The 18,411-nt window shown below is 35.4% G+C and overlaps 1 protein-coding gene across 2 annotated transcripts in view; it reads right to left on the bottom strand.

Moving 5' to 3' along the window:
* Nucleotides 1–16,275, bottom strand: part of LOC108977878 (TBC1 domain family member 4) — a 48,959-nt gene extending 32,684 nt beyond the window's left edge. The window contains exons 1-2 of one of the 2 annotated variants that reach the window (XM_018947845.1): nt 15,532–16,275; nt 14,890–15,308 (exon numbers count right to left, since the gene is read on the bottom strand). In XM_018947845.1, the coding sequence (XP_018803390.1) occupies nt 14,890–15,009 (120 nt within the window). In that variant the 5' untranslated portion in view covers nt 15,010–15,308; nt 15,532–16,275. Of the gene's footprint in view, nt 1–14,889 lie in introns of both variants that reach the window. The other variant, XM_018947850.1, reaches the window with a different exon arrangement.
* Nucleotides 16,276–18,411: the final 2,136 nt, after the last annotated feature.

Raw genomic sequence — 18,411 nt, 5'->3', positions numbered from 1 at the left:
CGTGCTGTCATAACTTAATATGGCTTTACTTTTAAAGTTTTTTTTTCTTAAATTAATTGAAACAAAAGTCCTGTGAAAAAAGTAGGAAAAACTTTCATAATCACTAAAGTGCAAGTCTGCCACGAAATTGAGCGCAATTAACAAGCGGAAACACGGTGCCAGTGTTGGATAGTATGCGGGGCTTTTCGCTTAATAAGTTGCTGGATTTTTTGTGCCAACACGTTTACTTGCCAATATTGGAGTGACATTTTTTTTTGTGCAGGATATGCGCCAGTGCTCAATTTCCTTGCTCGCTTTCACAGCTTTTAAGTTTTTTCCTTTTATTTCGATTCGTTAAATGTCAATTTAGTATCAATTAGTATTGAACGGCAGTTTGCTTTTTTACAAACTAAATTGGCAAAGATATGCTTGTTATAGCTTTATGATGCAGGCGTTACCATTCACACAACTTTTTGAATTGAGAAGCTAAATTATAAAGGAAAATTGATAGCGTTGAGCGTATAAGCAATAAAATGTTAAAGAAAAAAGGTGTGTTTAAAATAAATATTAAGTTCGGCTGCCATTTAAATTTTTCTTTGCCGTTCCACAGTGCTTCTCGCTCCACTATGTGGTAAGTCTTATCTAGTTTAGTGCTATCGTTGATAGCTTGCCAGTATGGATCATTAATACTTTCTTTGATTACTCTATCACTCACGCTCCATTATTGGGTAATTATTACGAACATCAAGAATTATCGACGATTTAAAGTTTGGTAAGTAAGTTGTAAAGTTAAACTTCAGCACCAATATTTATTCCATTTAAAATCAGGATAAGCCATATACAGGGTGTATCCGGAATATAATAGGACTATGTCGATTTAAAAAAACCAATCGCTAGGATTCTTTGAAAACTTTTCAAATATGCTCCTTTTGCGTCGATGCAGCGCTGCCAGCGCGATTTACAAGCATTGAAGACGTCAAGAAATGCTTGCCTTTCATCGGTCTTTTTAGGCAAGGAAACAAAAAAAGTCCGGGGCGCCACATTTGGGCTGTAGGGCGGCTATGGAAGCGTTGAGATGCCGGCCTTGGTTAGATGGCTGTTCACATGAAAGGCGCTGTTAGCCGAGGTGTTGTCGTGGTGTACCTTCCAATCGGTAGCGATATCTTTTCGGACCTGATTGACCCTTCGTTTGAGTCTCTTGAGGACTTGGCGTTAACGGTATGTCCAGGAGGAACTAATTCATGTTGGACGATGCCTTTGATGTCAAAAAAGACAATGAGCATCATTTTAACTTTGGATTTAGTTTTTAAAGATTCTTTCTTCAAAATTTTAGCCGCGGCCACGTCACGGATGGTCTATCCGTTGAGTCCAATTTTCGATGATTCGTTCGAGCATTTCGACTGGCAACTGGCGAATGGCACACGTGATGTTTTGCTCCAAGGCCTGAATCGAAACGGTATGGTCCGCATAGACTTTAGACTTTACATAACCTCACCGGAAAAAGTCTAACCGTGTGACATCATACAATCTTTGTGGCTAGTCGACCGGCCCGAAATATGAAATTTTGCTGATATCATGAGCTTCAATTTCAGGCATCAAATAAGCGCTTATTATGACGCGACAGCGTTGCCACCAACGCTTAACGTTCTCACCGTCATCAATTTTGAAAAATTATGGACCGATGCTTCCACCGGCTCACAAACCACACTAAACCGTATTTTTCTGGATGAAATGGCAGCTCTGGAATCTCTTCAAGTTGTTCTTCCTCCCAAATGCGGCAATTTTTTTTGTTTATATACCCATTAAGCCAGAAAAGGGCCTCATCGCTGAATAAAATTTGGCCTGAAAACGTCGTATCTTCTTGGAATTTTTCAAGAGCTCATAAAGCGAAACGATGTCGCTTGAGAAGGTCGAGCGGCTTCAGATCTTGAACAAGCGGTATTTTGTACGCTTACATTTAAGACCTCGACGTAAAATGGGCCAAGTCGTTCCATAAGCCAGTCTGAGTTGCAACGAACGGCGCCGAATCCACTCTCCCCCGTCTTCTAATCTGTAAGGTAATACTGAACAATGTCAAAAAAAAAAAAAAACACAAAAAAAAAAAACGACTATTGAAAAAAGTTCCTCTGCTTGTATCACCGTAAAATATGTGCATATCAATTTAGCCATCTCCGTCTATTCAGCTGTCCGCGCATTTTGTCTGTATATACGCGAACGAGCCGGTTTTTGAGAAATCGATTTGAAATTTTATACAGTCTCTTTCTCTCCAGGAAGCTGCCATAAGCAAAAGACTGCCATACGAACTGAACGATCAAAACCATGAACCGGTATAAGTTTTCCAAATTCATTATTTTACGAGATATCTCCACAAAATTTGGCTGAATAATTTTTCAAGGCTACGGCACAGTTCTCGAACAAATATGTCAGATCGGACAACATATAACGTCATATGACCTGACTTCAATCCTTACAAGAACCTTTGTTTTTGTGGCGGAACCATCAACTGAAGTTTTCTTTGTTTCATTCATTTTTTTATAATGTAATCGATATGTTTCTAGAAGTGGGCTATATATATCGAATTTTATTGAAATCAGCTAATCAAATAGATTTTTAGATAAAAAAAACGGCAAATTTTCAGTTTCATAAAACTTAAAGGTTCCAAAAGTATTGTTAGAATTGATCTTTACGAAGTGTACCACTATTTGCGATGTTGGCATATATCATATATCGTCGAATATGCACTTTAACTTGAGTGATGGGAAATGTTGCAACAGATGTTGACTGAGACAACTCTGTAGTATTAGTATAGATACATTTTCAACTGAGTGACGCTAACTTCTTGAATTTTATATGCCACAAATAGCTGATATAATATTACAATAAATCAATAATATTACAAAAATCAATAAAATACTGTATTACAGCTACAACTCAAGCTACACACCATTTAAATAGATACTCTCACAATTTTTACACAGTAAATTCACACATCCACACACATGGTAGATATGTATATATATACTATATTATATATAAAATGCATATGTTGTATAAAAGCATATTTATGCATGTCAATTGAACTGGCTATCATAGTATAAAGTAATTTAGATAAATATTTGAAAAGTGTAGTCTTGTGTTAGAGAAAAAATTATAGACACGACAAATTGTGACGCAAATTGCTAATGAGAAATGGGATGTTGCCACAACAGTGTTGAATGCGATTATAACGAGCACAACAAATACGTACAATAAAAGGCAATAATTATAGCTGGAACAATACGAGAAGAAAAACCTTCACGTAAAGTACAGTTATTGTGCAATCGACAATTATTATTAGACCACCGGTTGTATGGAACATGCAAATAAATGTGTGAGTATGTACATATGACAATAAATATGTGTGATATAAACCGGTACGAGCTTAGATTTCTTTTGAAATTATATATGTATATTTGTTTCCAAAAGGTTTGGGGTCACAAATGCAGCTCGTAAAGGCGGTGCCGGAAGATTACTACACTGATTAGTCGTATTAAATGATGAAAGTAGAAAAATTATTCTACGCATGAGGCACATCATTTATAGTACTTTAATTATCGACAATTCATTTTGACAATTTTAGATTTCCATTGATCCCCTAGCCGATCTCCAGGAAGACCACCGAAATATATGTCTGTCGGAGAAAGATATTTATTCACTTAAAATCTCAAAACTAAACAAGTAAGAAAGAATTATCCAAAGGATTGGAATTCAAATAATTTTATATATACATATAACACTGACCGTCATATTCGGCATAAGATTTGTTAGAAAAATTAAAATCATTATATGTAGTACAGGGTTTGTCCGGAAAGTAATAATACTGAGTCGATTTAAAGAAATGTATTGAACAAATCGTTACAATTCTTTAAAAACATTCAAAATAGGTTCCTTCTGCGTCGATGTAGCGTTGCCAGCGAGACTTTCAAGCATTGAAGGTGTGACGGAAGGCATTCTCCAGAACAACCTTGAGAGCCGAGGTGTATGCAGCTTGGATCCTTTCTGTCTCGTATCAAAATGCTATCTTTGTCTCGGGATCATACTCAAATATCCATGACTCGTCCCCTGTGATTACGTTATTCAAAAATTGGGGGTCACTTTTATACATGTTCAAATTTTCTTGGCACACTCTTCCACTCGCCGCAATTTCTGTACGTCAGGCAGCACTTTTGAAACCATCTTCACGCACACCTTGCGCATCTTCAAGTGCTTCGTCACAATCTCCTGAACCACATATTATGATAAAATTAACATCTGTGCAATAAAACGAATACTTAATCGACGGTCTGAGCTCAAAACTTTGAGCACACGAGTCACATTGTCGGTGTTTGTCGAAGTCACAGGTCTCCAAGCACGGTCTTAATCTGCTCCAGAAAACCATGCATTTTTGCCTTTCACCACACACAGAAACACGTCGCGAGAAAATATGTGTGCTGACTCTCCAGGTGCTCGAAGACAACTGACCAGCCGTTCATTTGTTAGCTAGGAACGCCCTCTACCAATCGTATCGTAGCGCGTACGCTCCGAAGTATAGTCGCGGCGGAAGAAAATCAGTCCTATTAATTTCCGGAAAAAGCCTGTAACTTCGAAGTCCAAGATAATTTTGTCTATCTTGGAATCAGTATTAACAACAACTACAATGTCAGCCTCGAAACCCAACGCAAAATAACTCTTGCCATAGCACTTGTTGGACTGAGTAGCCAATTGAGAAGTAAAGTCCTTCCTCGACGAACAAAGACCAAACTCTGTAAGTCACTCATCAACCCCGTCCTGCAATGTAGTGCAGAGGCATGGACGACAACAACATCTAATGAGCCGGCCTTAGGAGTGGTTGAGAGAAAGGTTTTACGGAGGATTTATAGTCCTTTGCGCATTGGCAACGGCGAATATCGCATTCGATGGAACGATGAGATATACGAGAACATTAATATAGTTCAGCCAATTTAAAAACTGCGGCTACCTAGCCAGCCTGAAAGTATTCGCCGTAGTACTTGCCGGGCGAAGCAAAGGAAGACCTCCACTCCATTAGAGAGATTAGGTGGAGAAGGACCTGGCTGCACTTGGTATCTCGAATTGGCACCAAATAGCGAAAAGAAGAAATTACTGGCGCGCTGTTGTTAACTCGGCTATTACCTTGTAAGCGGTGTCTACGCCAGTAAAGAAAATAAGGTAGCGTCATTGTTGCGATACAGTTGTTGGGAAAAATCCAATTAAAAACTCAATTTGTGGGTTTGTCGATAATTATCGTTTCTAAGGTCACTTTAGTCGACAAACTACCACTTTTATAACAAACATTATAATAACAAATAATAACTAGTGAATGGATATAGTAAAACAGGTTCTGAGCTACTTTTGCTTAGAATGTGTATAAATAACTGCACTTCTTACCTATTTTTAAATCTACCTAAACAATAGTAAGAATTTATATCCTCAACTGGCTGAGAAGTAAAAGCTCAATGAAAATTATCACACTGAACTTCGGATCATTTGATGTAAACCCACAATTGAGTGTCCTAAACCTTTTTTCAGCGCTCTACGAAAGCTTAAAGATTTTATGGGAGATTTTTCGTGTACAAAATACTCTGAGAGGAGCAAATGACAAGTCTTTCTAATATTTTGGGCTTAATTTAGTTGGATTTTTAAAGCCAATGATACATTATTTACATAATGACGCATAATCGCTTGGAACCAATAATCAGCATTACAGAATGTATTTACTCTACTTTTTTCTCCTTGCTATTTTTTAAGAGGTTTTGCATAATTTATATGTATGTACATATGTGCTTATATCGGCAATAAATTAATTTGTCTAACCGAAATTGTTTGTGGAGAGAAAAATTTAAATATTTTTATTATCAACTAATGCATAAGTGAGCTATAAAAGTTGCGACATTAAAAAGCACTCAATCAATTTTTATTAGAAAAGAGGGCAACTACGGTGTTACTATGTAAGGCAAATAAATTCAATTTACGATGTTTGCGTAATGAAATTACGAAGATCTGTGGTTTTTACATGCACTCACACATATTTAATTAAAGTTCTATAGTTAGTACTTTTTTTTTTGGTTTGAGACAATGTAGTAACTGTAAATCCGAACTTAATGTGATGTAAAATGCGCGAATGCTTGAATTCGCCGAGCGGTCGGAGTGAAACAGCGAAGCGAGGATGCTGTAACTAAAGAGAGAGAATAATGTATTTGTGTACAGTTATTGTATTGAACAACAACACAAAAGTTGGCTTTCATTTCGAGATGAGTTTTGTTCTACTTTTTTGTTTTTGATTTTTTCATCAATGCCAATGCGGTAAAATGTCCTGCATGGAAGCCATGGATTTCTGTAACTGTGGTGACAATGTTTTAATGAGAGACACATTCATGCATARATGTATGTATGTATATATGTGAACTATGAAAGTTTTGAAACAAAGCCAATGAGCAATGGAAAAGTTTACATACTCTTATTGCAACAATGTTGTCATTCATAACGGCAGCGAGCGCATCGGAAACAAGCCACAAACCAGCAGAGGCGCCGAAAGGACACAATTTCTATCCCTGCTTCGTTATTTTTGATGCAGCCACTGTTTGCTCAAATAATTCATCGCACGCTGATGGTGTGCAGACAGACTTTTTCCGAACACAAATGTCGGCGCAACTGAAAGACATCAGCAAATGAAAAGCGATTGGTCCGCTGATATCTATGAAAGCTGAAGAATACGTTGAAGATGTGCCTATGTATGTCTCTGCATGATAATGAAAATGTCACAACCGTTGTGTGGTCACACAATGAAGTCTAAGTTAGGCAGCGTAGAAAGTCAACATAAAATCATTCAAACAATATTAGAGAGCATAACGGTAAGTCCTTACTTGGTAGACCTCTGTAGAGTTTGTAATGTCTTTTGAGTGATGAATTTTTCTTTAATAATTTTCTCTTTTAAAATAAATATATCTGTGGAATAAAATAGTAAGTACAAAAATAGTGTTGCACATCGTCATAACGGTTTAATGAAACGAAATTTAGTCCCTAATATTAAATATTTTCAGATATATTTATCCCCTGAACAGTGTTGCCATGTAACACTTAAAACTAAACTCAGAAACCCCAAAGTTTTCCATATATATAATTGATCAGCGTGACTTGCTGAGTCGGTTTAGCCATTTTCGTAGGTCTGTCTGTCTACTTCAACTAGTGCTTCAGTTTTGGAGATATCGACCAGAAATTTTGCACATGATCTTTTCTCACCAATACGCTATCAATTTGTCGAAACCACCGATATCGGACCACTGCTATATAAACGGAACGATCGGAATAAAGTGCTTGTATGGAAAGCTTTGTCATTTTGCCAGATATCTTCATGAAATTTGGCACGGATTATTGTCTAAGGCAATTCTGCAATCTCTTAAGAAATTATTCATATCGGACCATTATAACAAAAAGCTGTCATACAAACTAACTGATCGAAATAAAGTCCCTATTTACAATGATTTTTTATTTGACAAAGTGTCTACACGAAATTTAGCATAGATCGTTATTCAATGCATCGCTACAATATCCGAAGAATTGTTCAGATCGAACTACTATAGCATAGAGCTGCCATATAAACTGACCGAGCAAAATCAAGATACTCTTTCATGCTATTAGAAATGGATTAGTGAAAGGTATTAYAGCTCCGGTGCAACCGAACGTKCTAGAGCTGTTGCCTAAGATGGATCAGTTCTCACAATCCGTGAATAGATGGATCAATTCCTACAAAAATCGGTTCCACGTTACCMGGATTTTATCCTGCCAAGTGCTGTTATTTTGATGATCTAATTCTATTTAGATAGCCCCACAAGAAAAAGACTAAAGGCGTTGACATTCGCTGTGTGGCTGTTGAATTGTCCAAGTCCATTTCATAAAATTCGGGCCAAAAATATTCGGTTGTCGATGAGCGGTAACTATTTTTTTGCAATGGTGTCTCATGGAATAGATTGCTGTGTAACCAATAACGCATATTTTGCTTATTGACGAAGTCATTCAGCCAGAAATGAGTTTAATCGCTGAAAATGATTTTCGATGAAATTCCGGATCATTTTCAAATCGTTGTCAATTTGATATTGGAAGGTTGTAGGCAATGATTCTTTTCGCAAAATTCGCCACAACAACGTTACAGAGATGTCCAATGCAACAGAACGACGTGCGAGATATTTATTTGGGTCTTTCGCAATTAATGCGTAAGTGGCAGCAATATTCTCGACACACTCAAATTTTTAAGACACTCGACTTTGATGACCATATATATATATATACTACTATATATATACTACCGAAATTCGGAATCGGTGGTCTCAGCTTTAAGAGCGTCAAATTTATGGACCGTCAAAGTCGATTGTCTTAAAAATATATTATATATATACTCTAGTTGTTCACTTGTTTTGCATTTCATTTTAATATTTTCTTTACAATTTATAAAACAAAAACATCTGAGAAGCACGTGCCCAAAAGTGACATTATTTTGAATGCCTATGTAGACGGGCCACACCAGGGAGGCAGAAATGGTACGTTCAGGAACGTTGACTAAACACACCCACACGCCGACCGCCAAGCTAAACGAAGCATTCAATTCACCTGCCGCCGTTCACCCACCCACAAACATTGGCCACCCAACCAATCAACCGAAAACAAATAAACCACCAGCCATTCAAACAATTAATCTGCTGCCACCGGAGTATTGCTGCGCATTTTAATGAATTCCAACAACAGTAAATGCGGCAAAAATGCAAGCCAAGCGCTTTGAGCGGCTCATGGTCCCAATGGCAGTTATATTCGTTATTTACACTCGTTCGTCCGCACAGCTGTGCTGTGTGACAGCAGCGGCGAGGAAGGACAGGTGACGTTGCAAAAGTATTGAATTCACGGCGCGTTGCAATGGAATAATTGCTGGGAACCGCTGGGAACTGGATGGTGGAGTTCAGATTTTTAGTTGAAATTGAAATTGAGCTTAATGAAAGATAACAAACACAAACAAAGTTTAAAGTTTACAGTTACCGTTAAAGAATTTATGAATTTTATTAAACTTTTAAAAGTGTTTAAAATAAAACGGATTTTTTAACATTTGCCACAGAAGGTTTGCTTGAATATAATATTAAGTTATTCGCCTAAATGTAGGCACCGTTTTTGCTTCAGTATTTCTGAAAGTATACATTTATGCTAAGAATATTAGCTAAAACTTGTGTGAATTAAATTCATAGCACTAAATTGGAACAATATAATTAAAATACTCTATACAGTGGGCAAGAAATAGTAAGACTTTCCCTCGAAAACTCAATCGTCCAAGTTTGTTTTTTTTAGGTTAGTATGACTATTAGTGCTATCTGTGTCAAATGCCACATCAAAATAATCATTAGAGTTTAGTATATACGCTTGTCTTTCTGAAATACCTACAGCGTATTCGGCGATTTWTACGATGARTGAAATAATTCACTTATTATTATTCAAAGAAGTTGCGTTAAATTTTGAGCGCGAATTCCAATTTCTGGTGTTGAAATGTTCAGAATATTCGAAAAGGCCTACGGTGGTAATTGTTTATCGCGAGCGAGTGTTTTTGATTGGTGCAAATTATTCAAAAATGGTCGAGAACGCGTTTGACGACGAAAAACGTCCAGGACAGTCAGAGATCTTGCTAGCATCGTTGCAAAATCGGTAGGGTCAGAGGAAACCATTTTGAAAGATCATTTGGGTCTTGGATAAATGAAAGCAGGAAGCAGGATTGATTACAAAATCATAAAATTTTTTCGAAAAACAGCGTCACGTTAATGTCTGTGAAAAATTGCTTTTCAACTACCAGATTGTCATGAAACGTATTATTACTGTCGCTGAGTCTTGGATCTATGCTTACGACACGGAAACAGACGATAAACCCGCCAAATATCGTGGCAAAGGTGAGTCGCAGCCAAAAAGCCACGTCAAAGTAGATCAAAAATCAAGATTATGTTGATAGTTTTCTTTGATTATTGAGTTGTGGTGCACTCCGAATACATTCCGACCGGCCAAACTGCCAACAAGGAATACTATTTGAGTTTTATGCGTCGTTTTCGCGAAGCTATTCGTAAAAAGAGGTGGGAACTGACTAAATTAAGAATATTAAAATAGTCAACAAAGTCTTACTATTTTTTGCCCATAATGGTATATAACAAGTTGTTGAAAGAGATTGCCATAATTACATAAATTTGAGGGTGTATATACTACGCCATCGAAAAGACCAAATCACTGTTTACATAAATGTATGGTTATAGGAAATTTTTTCTAATTCTACTTCATTTAAGCTCCCCAAACGACATTGAAATGACAGCAAAAAAGAGACCACACAGCCTTTTATTTTTATTCAGCCAAAAACGCAAATAAATACAATATAACGCCGACAAGCTAAAAACWTGCAACGATATGGGCTCAGCGCTAGCATACAACACTTGCGAGTTCATAAAAAGTGGAAATTGTTTTTGCGTAACTTTAAGCGGCACATAAGGACACCTAAGGGCCAGTCTACAGTATAAAGTCAATGGCACTTTGGTAAGCGCCAACTGCAATACGAAACTTTTACGTAAAGTTTGAGTGTCATGCATAGTAAATGTGTTGAAGCGTCACAGGTCAAAAAAAAAGTTGTTGCGCGCCTTAAAGTATGCTAAGTCAATAGTAAAATAGCGAAATATATGAAAGTGTTAGTAAAATATTGCTGAGTAAATAGTGTAAAAACTATATACATACATATTTATATACAAAAGTCACAAAAAGTTTTTATAGTTCTTTTTGTTAGAATAAACACAAATTTTTTCAAAAAAGTATTCACTCATAAAACGCCACAAATAAATTAATATTTTAATATAGTCCTTCGAATTTCGCAATGGATCAAAAAAGTTTTTGCAAGCCATTTACATCTCTTTGTGCATCATACACTTCGTTTGCAAATGTGTCATAAAAAGTTTTGTTGGTATTATTTTTATATCTCAATAAGTCCTTATGTAGATTTGTACGCACATTAGCATAAACATGGCGARTGGCTGCCACCTTCGATGCTGACAAAAAATGCGCCACGAAAAAACGCCTGYGAAGAGTCTCCACTTCAATTTCAGTACGAAGACATCGTTTTCTGTGCGGCCATTATTATAATTTTTTTTTTTTTTTTGCTCCTAGTTCGTATTTTCTCTTTTCCTTGTGTTTTTGTTTTTTTTTTGTAAATGACAGCTTTTGTGGTAATTCTACACTGACTCATTTTATAGCTTTCTTTTTTGTTAACCTAACATCATATCTTGGGTTGCTTTCAACTCCTTTTCAACACCGTCTTGTTGKAAATAGATATCGTCGACGTCGATTTTATCAAATTCCGATAAAGTAAATAACGGCTCGCTATAGATGATAACGGCATTTCGAAATGAAATATGGACCGATGTTGGCGCCATACCAACAAGAAACGGGAAATTTTCAATTCCCACAACAGCCGGTTCTACACACCGGAATTGACACGGATTTTATCCGGTCAAGAGCTGTTATTTCGGAGAGGAAGATACATTTTTAGGGAAGAAGTTGTGTTTCCTGAACCACACGAGAATTTGACATACAAATTTGTTCGTTAACGAAACCATTAAGCCAGAAATGGGCCTCATTTGAGAAGRTGATTTTTCGTKGAACGTGAATTTGCGTAATAATCTTGGACACTTCTCAAGCGTTGTACCGAAGTGAAGCGTGACATGATGAAAAGGCTGAATACACTGAAAAAATTTAACACAAATACATAAGCAAACATAGCATGGCACGTCCTCTCTTTTTGTAGACGGTGTATATTAAATAATTTATTCAGAACAGCAATGAAAAATATATTTTTTATTGACATTTCATAAACTAATTTTCTTGTCACTCGACAGCAGTGACGTTTTGTACCGTTATATACCAGTTTACCACGCCTTTTTATGCTTGGCAATTTACAACTGCTCTTTTATGACCCACCCAGCAACAACACCTTCCGACTTGTTTTATGCAAATTTTATGTTCAATTTCGGCGCTAATGTATGAATTTCCACCGRTGGCATATTTGATAGGCACTTGGCGACGACGTTTTTTTATGTTCTTGCCGAGGACAATCGGATTATGTCAATATAATATTATGAGTGCCACTGGAGTATGACAAGTCTCATTAAAGAAAATTGTGAACATTGGCAGGCGTGAAAGTTTTGTGTGAAAGGAAGACACAATTGGACTTAATGTAGTGACGTCAACTTGCCTCGCTAGAAAGGATCGATAATTTTGTCTTGACAGAGAAGAAATTTTTCACATATAAGTAGAGTACTTTAATGTACATCCTTATATAACAATTTATTTTCGTAAAAATGTGGTTTTATGTGTGGTTATGTATGTAAGTATATCTGCTGGCAAAAAGTTGTGGTCAAAAGCATAAAATAACATAATAATTAGGCAGTCAAAAGAAGCCGCAATTCCGCATGTACATATCTAYATATRCAWATATGTATGTATRTAYATATAATATTTGTGTATACATGCATATGTACATATGTATACTGGTATACCCAAATACCTACTGTATTGGTTGAAGAGTGTAGTAAATTGGGCAAACTTTGTGAGTGCTTTATTTTTAGATTGCTTATACAAATTTATGGAGCGAGTTCCTTCCTTTATGTTATATTTAAGTAGTAAAACTGTGTGCGTGAATAGAGTAGTTTGCAGCCTACCAAATTATATATGTAGATAAATTGATTATATGTAAAATTATTTTTCTAGATATATTCAAATATGAATATAAGGATAATTATTAAGGAAAGTGAGATGGGAGTTGCCCACACAAATAATATATAGACAGCAAATTATATATTTAACGATTTTCATTAGTATGGATAAACTTTCATTAGTATGGTTAAATACTATGATTAATGCAGTATGAGCTCCTGAATTGTAACGAATATCAATCATAAACGATATATGTAGATATATGCGAATATTTACAAAAACAAAAAGTTTATATGGCAGCTATATGTCATAGTAGTTTGATCTGATAAGGTTTACAAAAATATTGTACCTTTGCTGTGAACAATAATCCATACTAAATTTTGTCAACATATCTTTCAAAATAAGATATTTTTCTTACAAGAACTTAATTCTGATTATTCAGTTTGTATGGCAGCTATATGCTATAGTGTTCCAATAACGAAGATTCCGACAAATGAGCAGGTTCTTGGTGAGAAAAGGACCTGTGCTAAATTTCAGACCTATATCTGAGAAACTGAGAGACTAATGGCATACAGACTGTCTATCCAGATAGATTTGATCGAAACGACTCAGCTCGTTAAGCCGATCATTTATATAAATATTTGCTAGGATCTGCGACGTGTATATGAATATGTACAAATATATTTGTAAATTTTAATGCACAAAGCTAAACATGTTACTCTTAGCTTTGGTTCCTTTCACAACAAACTGCCACTTCTAATGCGCTTTATTGTAGTTATAACACTTCTAAGGTTTCCCTACAACACATATTCTACACATCCGCTTTGGCTTAAGCCTGCACTACACCCCCGTCTAACTGTTAAGCCCCCGACACATTCAATTACTACTACTCCCTTTCATTGAAAGACAAAGCAGAAATACATAAATGGAAATAATAGCTACAACAATAACATCTAAAGTATTTATGTTTGTTTTTGTTATTGCTTTGTCGCACACTAATGACTACAGATTTTCTCAACAGCGTAAATTGAATTGGTTCTTAGTGATTATATCCTGTGGCGCGTGTATTTATTCATTTATTCCACAACACTTAATTTATATATAGAACGCTTATACCGGCTCCGACGATCAATGAGCAGGTTGTCATAAAAGGCCATGTATATGGTGTCAATGCCAGTATTAGACGTTGTTGTTCGTGGTGCTGGTGTTGTGAAGCATTCAACTTAACTAATCATTTTATGGTCAACTCGGAGTGCTGGAGACAGAAAATGTAGCACCCGGCGACTGGCGACTTTGTGGTTGATGGGTGCTTTTTTTGTGGCGCTTAATTAACGCGCAAGATTGCCTAGTTGACACTGCAGGTATATATACATAAATAATGTATGTACATATTTATAATGATGCTAATGAGGAGACAAGAACTGTGATAGAATTTACATAAACGGTTAGAATTGTAATCTCTGATATAGTATATCCTTRAATGGAAATTTTTTTGAAGTAACATATGTATATTTTTGTTAGTATTATAATCACTTGCAACATTCCCCAACATTACGTTTCCTTCTTTTCTCTTACCGAACGTACATTGCGTGTAAATCGTTTTGAATGTAACTTTTGATATTAGGTTGTCAAAAAAGTTTTGCGGTATTTTCGCTAGTTGGCGCTGAGAGCGCGTAGTTCTATATACATATGTACCTTTTTTGGAAAGCTCATTTCACGTGCTAACACGTGTTTGATTGATTGTCAATTCTTTTAAGTAGTTCGTGAGCCATAGTGTCGCAAACATGGAGCAAAATAAAGAGAAAATTCGGCATATTTTACAGTACTACTACGATAAAGGCAAAAATGCATTTCAAGCCGCCAATAAAATATGTGCAGTTTATGGCCCCAATACAGTTTCCGAGACCGGCATAGTAGCAGTCGTAGCATCGATCAAGAGCCGGGCATGAGTCATCGAAAAAAAAATTTTATGAACAATTGAAAATTCAATAAAAATACCGCAAGACTTTTTTGACAACCTATTATTCTATTTTCCTTTCTAATCGATTTAAATCTATTATTATTATTATTATTTTTTTTTTTTGCTTTAAAAAATTACTTGGTCTTTGTATACTATGTTGCAAACTTTTTTTTATTCATAAAGCAATAAAAAATACTAATTACCTTCGAGTAGCTTTCAGTGGAGCGAATATCATTTATGGTCCATGGCAACATTGCGGCGGAGTAGCGCGGATCCACAGAGGCGCTGCCGCGGTATGTTAACGAAACAAGACGCGTCTTCATTTTGTTTTCACACGTAGTATCAAGTCTATAATTATAATTGTAATAATAACCGAAAGGACTTTAAATCTCGCCAACACACATTCACATTTATTTTCCAATTAGGGCACTAAATAGCGTTTGATTTACGATTCGCACAAAACACTGTTATTTTAAAGTTCTTTAAAATATTTAAATAGTTTTGGACGCACATGACTCATCTGTAGTAATGTGTAATGTAAAAAATTTGCATACACAGAAATAGGCAGTTTAAGTAGACAATGAATTTACAGAACGAGGAATCTGGTGGTACGTGGTAACTTCTACGTTGATGGCAGTGAGGATAATGGATTAATACATACATMCATATGTATTCTTAAATATGTGCATATTCACAACAGCATATAAGTTATTGTCTAAAATATATAATTGAGCACGCGACTAATGGAATTTAGGACAAACGACAACAACACAAGTGGCATACATATAAATGATATAAATATCAACATTTGCTTGTTAGTTTTGATTCCAGCGATTTTAGTTTACCTATATTTGTTATTTACTGTTTAAGTAATTATTTCTGTTAAATTTGTATTGACAACGCTTTTGTTTTTGCAACTACACCAAATAGAGGCGTACATATACCCAATTTACCTAAAACGCGGCTGACCGTTTCCTTTTTGGCAAATATCGATTTTTCATGAAATTCGCTTCTATAGCAATGGGTGTCACTTGGATTTCACATGCACATACACATTTGCAATATAAAAGTTTTCCTTTCAGTCCCTTAGGAGACGCACTCGCTTGTTTAAGCAAACCGCAAAAAGTAAGTTATTTTATACACAAGAGACACTTATATATACATATATATATGAACGATATATGTATGTACATAACACTACTTCGTGTTTTTTTTTACTTATTTAGGCGGATTTCCAGCGTTTGCATTATATAAAACTTTTTTCCTACATATAATATGAGATGTATATAATACAGATGTATCCTTTATGAGCTACTCCTTCCAAAGGATAACAACTATATTTTTCACCAAATTCCAACGCTATTCATTCATCCGCACCATTTGTACACAATGAGAATCCACTGAAAACTGCACTTGACCAAATATGACACCACAGTGAATTGTATGTCTATGCCATTTTCTCTACATCCTTGCGCACTAAACTACTTTGCGAATATTTCGCCTTTCACATTATCCTTCCTCAGTTAGCACCACATTCCTTTCTATAAAGTTTAGATTTATGCTCCCTAAATCGCTTGAATTTCGCGGTTATCGGCGCAGTCGCGGTTAATATTGTTTTTATTTTCCTTATTATATTGCACCTAGTTGACATTTGAATTTGACGTTTTACTAAAACAACTGTCAAAAAGTATGTAATAGCACAGACGTAAACCTTCGCACTAAAAGGTGATTCATAATGCAAAAAGTGAGGAAAGAATGAATTTAAAATTTTCAGATAATGGTATAAGCATGCTAATTAATAGAAATTAGTATTAGATAGAAAAATTATTTATTATTATTTCATGTTTTTATATGATTTATTTTCGAGATATTGAAGTCTAWGTTTAACACAATTGAAATTTTGTTTCACACATTCACATTCACTGAATATGGGATGTAAATAAATCAAGTGCTGCCTAAAAGTATGCAATGATGTTCATGATTAAGTACGAAATGCATTTGTTTATTGAATCATTGAGTCAATAAATATTGCGTATGAGGCGTCTTTTATATAGCTAGCTGTATACTTACATTAACAATGTACTCTATTTAATGATCCGAAAAACCTCTTATTCAGCTGAGAAATTCAAAAATTCMAGAAAAAACGCTAATCCAATCTCAATGCAAACCCACTGCTTTGTTCACACAATTTTTGTCTTAAACTTTYCTATCCGGGTCACCCTGTGTATATGACGTTAGCAATGGCAGCGTGCACCGATGCAAAAATGACACCGGCAGCAGCAAGTTTTTTTTTTTAATTGCCGCGTCCGCCCTTCATTATCGCCAAAAATAGACATCAAACATTTTAATTTGTTTTTACTCAGTTTCGCATTTAAAATTTTTGGTCTTTGACTGGGTGAATATGGCATGAAGTCGAGTATCTCATGCAAGGCATCCACTGTTGCATTGACAGGCGGCAAAGGTGCTTACACACAAATGCAKACATATTTACATATATTGAAGCACGTATGGCGCGCATATAAGTATGGCTAATTAATTTGCCTACAATTCCAAGCAAATAAACGTTGTGGCTTCTAAAAGGCTTGAATTCGCATGTGGAAAGGAATGAATTGTTTGACTAAAATGAGTATGTGTGCAGGCGTAAAAAATATAGTATTGCTCTTTTTGCACTCATATGCTTGACAATTTGTAGTTGTATGATATTATGGCAAACAAAAACAGAAAGGAATAGCGAAAGACTGATAAGATACCGCTCTTGACTAGTATTTACAAATGGATTTGTGAACATACATATGAACATATACTTATACACATTTACATAAGTAAATTTGTATATGCGAGCAGTTTTATTTGTTGAGGAATGTTAAGCACATRCATATGTTTGTAAGTGCTTGATTATAAAAGTTAAGTATCTAAAAGTGCAGTTGTGAACACATTCCTACATATTCATATCACTGTRCGTCCATATGCCAGCCGTCTGAAATTTAATCACTGCCAACGATAGCGAACCGGAAACGAGGAAGTAGAAATAAAAGACATACCAAGTAATAAAAAGGAGTGCAAGCCATATACGAACACACAAGCACGTATTATACATATGTATGTATGTATTTCATACATGTGTGCATATTGTTAGATAAGAATATCATGAAAGGGGAAATTTGTTTCTGTTAATAGAACTTGCTGCATATAGTSAATGATTTTTTTTATTACTCATAAAATAGTTCGCCCTTCAAAAATGTTAAATTCATATCGCATTTACATAGGTTTTCGAAATCAAAATGTTTATACATATAAAGTACTTATTTGTGCTTGCAGCTCTGTAGGAAATACTCTACGAATGAGAGGAAATTTGTTAAATGTAAAAAAAAATAATAAGTTAGGGGAAAATTATTTTCGAAATCGAGTGGGAGCTCCGAAAATCGCTTAGTTTAAAACTTTCTGTTCTGTGCATGCATATGTATATGTAAMAATAACCAAAAATAACGAAAATTTTGGGTAAAATTAAACTAAAAAAACCACCACCATTTTTATTTTTTTTTCGACCGTAGGATAATATCTGCAAGTAGGGAATTGTTTTCAGGTTTCATCCAAGGTAAATGTTGGAATTACTGCAGCAGTGGATAACCGCTGTGTAGCGCCATCGGAGATCACGTCTAACTAGAAATATATTTAATGTTTCTTCTTTAAAAATTTTAATGAGTACACTTAAAATATCTGTAAAT

Source organism: Bactrocera latifrons, unplaced genomic scaffold, assembly GCF_001853355.1.
Source record: "Bactrocera latifrons isolate USDA-ARS-PBARC rearing strain unplaced genomic scaffold, ASM185335v1 scaffold_117, whole genome shotgun sequence".
In the NCBI taxonomy this organism is placed as follows: domain Eukaryota; kingdom Metazoa; phylum Arthropoda; class Insecta; order Diptera; family Tephritidae; genus Bactrocera; species Bactrocera latifrons.
Note: the sequence above shows the minus strand (reverse complement) of the source record. Positions and strands in the feature narration are given on the sequence as shown.